Source organism: Dromiciops gliroides, chromosome 2 (genome assembly GCF_019393635.1).
Source record: "Dromiciops gliroides isolate mDroGli1 chromosome 2, mDroGli1.pri, whole genome shotgun sequence".
Taxonomy (NCBI): domain Eukaryota; kingdom Metazoa; phylum Chordata; class Mammalia; order Microbiotheria; family Microbiotheriidae; genus Dromiciops; species Dromiciops gliroides.
The window spans coordinates 51,771,980-51,773,095 of record NC_057862.1 but is presented as its reverse complement, the minus strand read 5'-3'; the positions used below and the strand labels follow the sequence as shown (position 1 = coordinate 51,773,095).

Below are 1,116 nucleotides of genomic sequence, written 5' to 3'. Positions count from 1 at the left end.
AAACACTTTTTCTTTTTGGTAAGAATTCCCCCATGTGAAAGACTTATATGAACTCTTGCAAAGTGAAGTGAGCAGAAGCAGGAGAGTATGGTACACAATAACAGCAATATTGTTTGATGATCAGCTCTGAAAGACTTAGCTACTCTAATCAATACAGTGATCTATGACAATTCCAAAGGACTCGTGATGAAAAATGCTATCTACCTCCAGAGAGAGAACTGATGAACTTGTTTTTTTTAACTGAAATATTTCTTATTATCTTTATTGTATTTCTTCTCCTTGTTACCCACTCCCTAAAATGTTACTCCCACTCTTCTGAGAGATTAGGAGAATAATTTATAGAACCAGATTTTCACAGAATTCGTCATAATGATAAAAGACTTTAAGAACCAAGGGTAAACAGCGTGTCTGTGGGTGGTCTGGGTGCTATAGTGTTTGGAGAGCAGGTACATTAGAGCAAGTCTGGGTCTCTCCTAGTCCTATAATCTTAAGAAAACACAACTAACTCCTTACTTGACACATAAAGCTTATTATATACTTTGAAAATATACGAGGCAAGGAGGTACTGACCTTGAGTTTCTTCTATTGAAGAGTTTTAAAATAGAATAGGGTTTGCAGCATACACTGCAAAGGCTCTAGTTTTTTTTTTTATGAGTTTATATTTAACTTTTAGCTGAAACTACCCTTGTGCTCATGAAGGAAGACCATGCAAAGGGTTCTGAGATCAGGTGTCAGAATGTCAAGACAGCCTCTGAGTGTGGGGCCAATGAACACGGCCAGCAGACTTTTTTGAGCAAGGCAACAATGGTGAGTATGTTTACTCAATCCTCATTATTTCTGAACTTTCCTAAATCTTCCTGGAGTAATTGAATTACTCATATTATTCACTTAAATGTGGTGTCAAGCAGATATACAAGTTAGAATGGTTGCCTGTTGGTCAGGACAGAAATTTCCATAGATTTTTTCCCCCCTCGATCCCCGCATGTACATGTGTATGTGGTTTTTTTTTTGTGTGTGTGTGTGGGGCAATGGGGTTTAAGTGATTTGCCCAGGGTCACACAGCTAGTAAGTGTCAAGTATCTGAGGCTGGATTTGAACTCAGGTACTCCTGAATCC

The 1,116-nt window shown here is 38.3% G+C and overlaps 1 protein-coding gene across 1 annotated transcript in view; it reads left to right on the top strand.

The window, feature by feature from the left end:
* Window positions 1–693: 693 nt before the first annotated feature.
* Window positions 694–1,116, top strand: part of LOC122738260 (prosaposin-like) — a 15,290-nt gene continuing 14,867 nt past the window's right edge. The window contains exon 1 of the mRNA XM_043980312.1: window positions 694–807. Coding sequence (XP_043836247.1) covers window positions 694–807 — 114 coding nt within the window. The remainder of the gene's footprint in view (window positions 808–1,116) is intronic.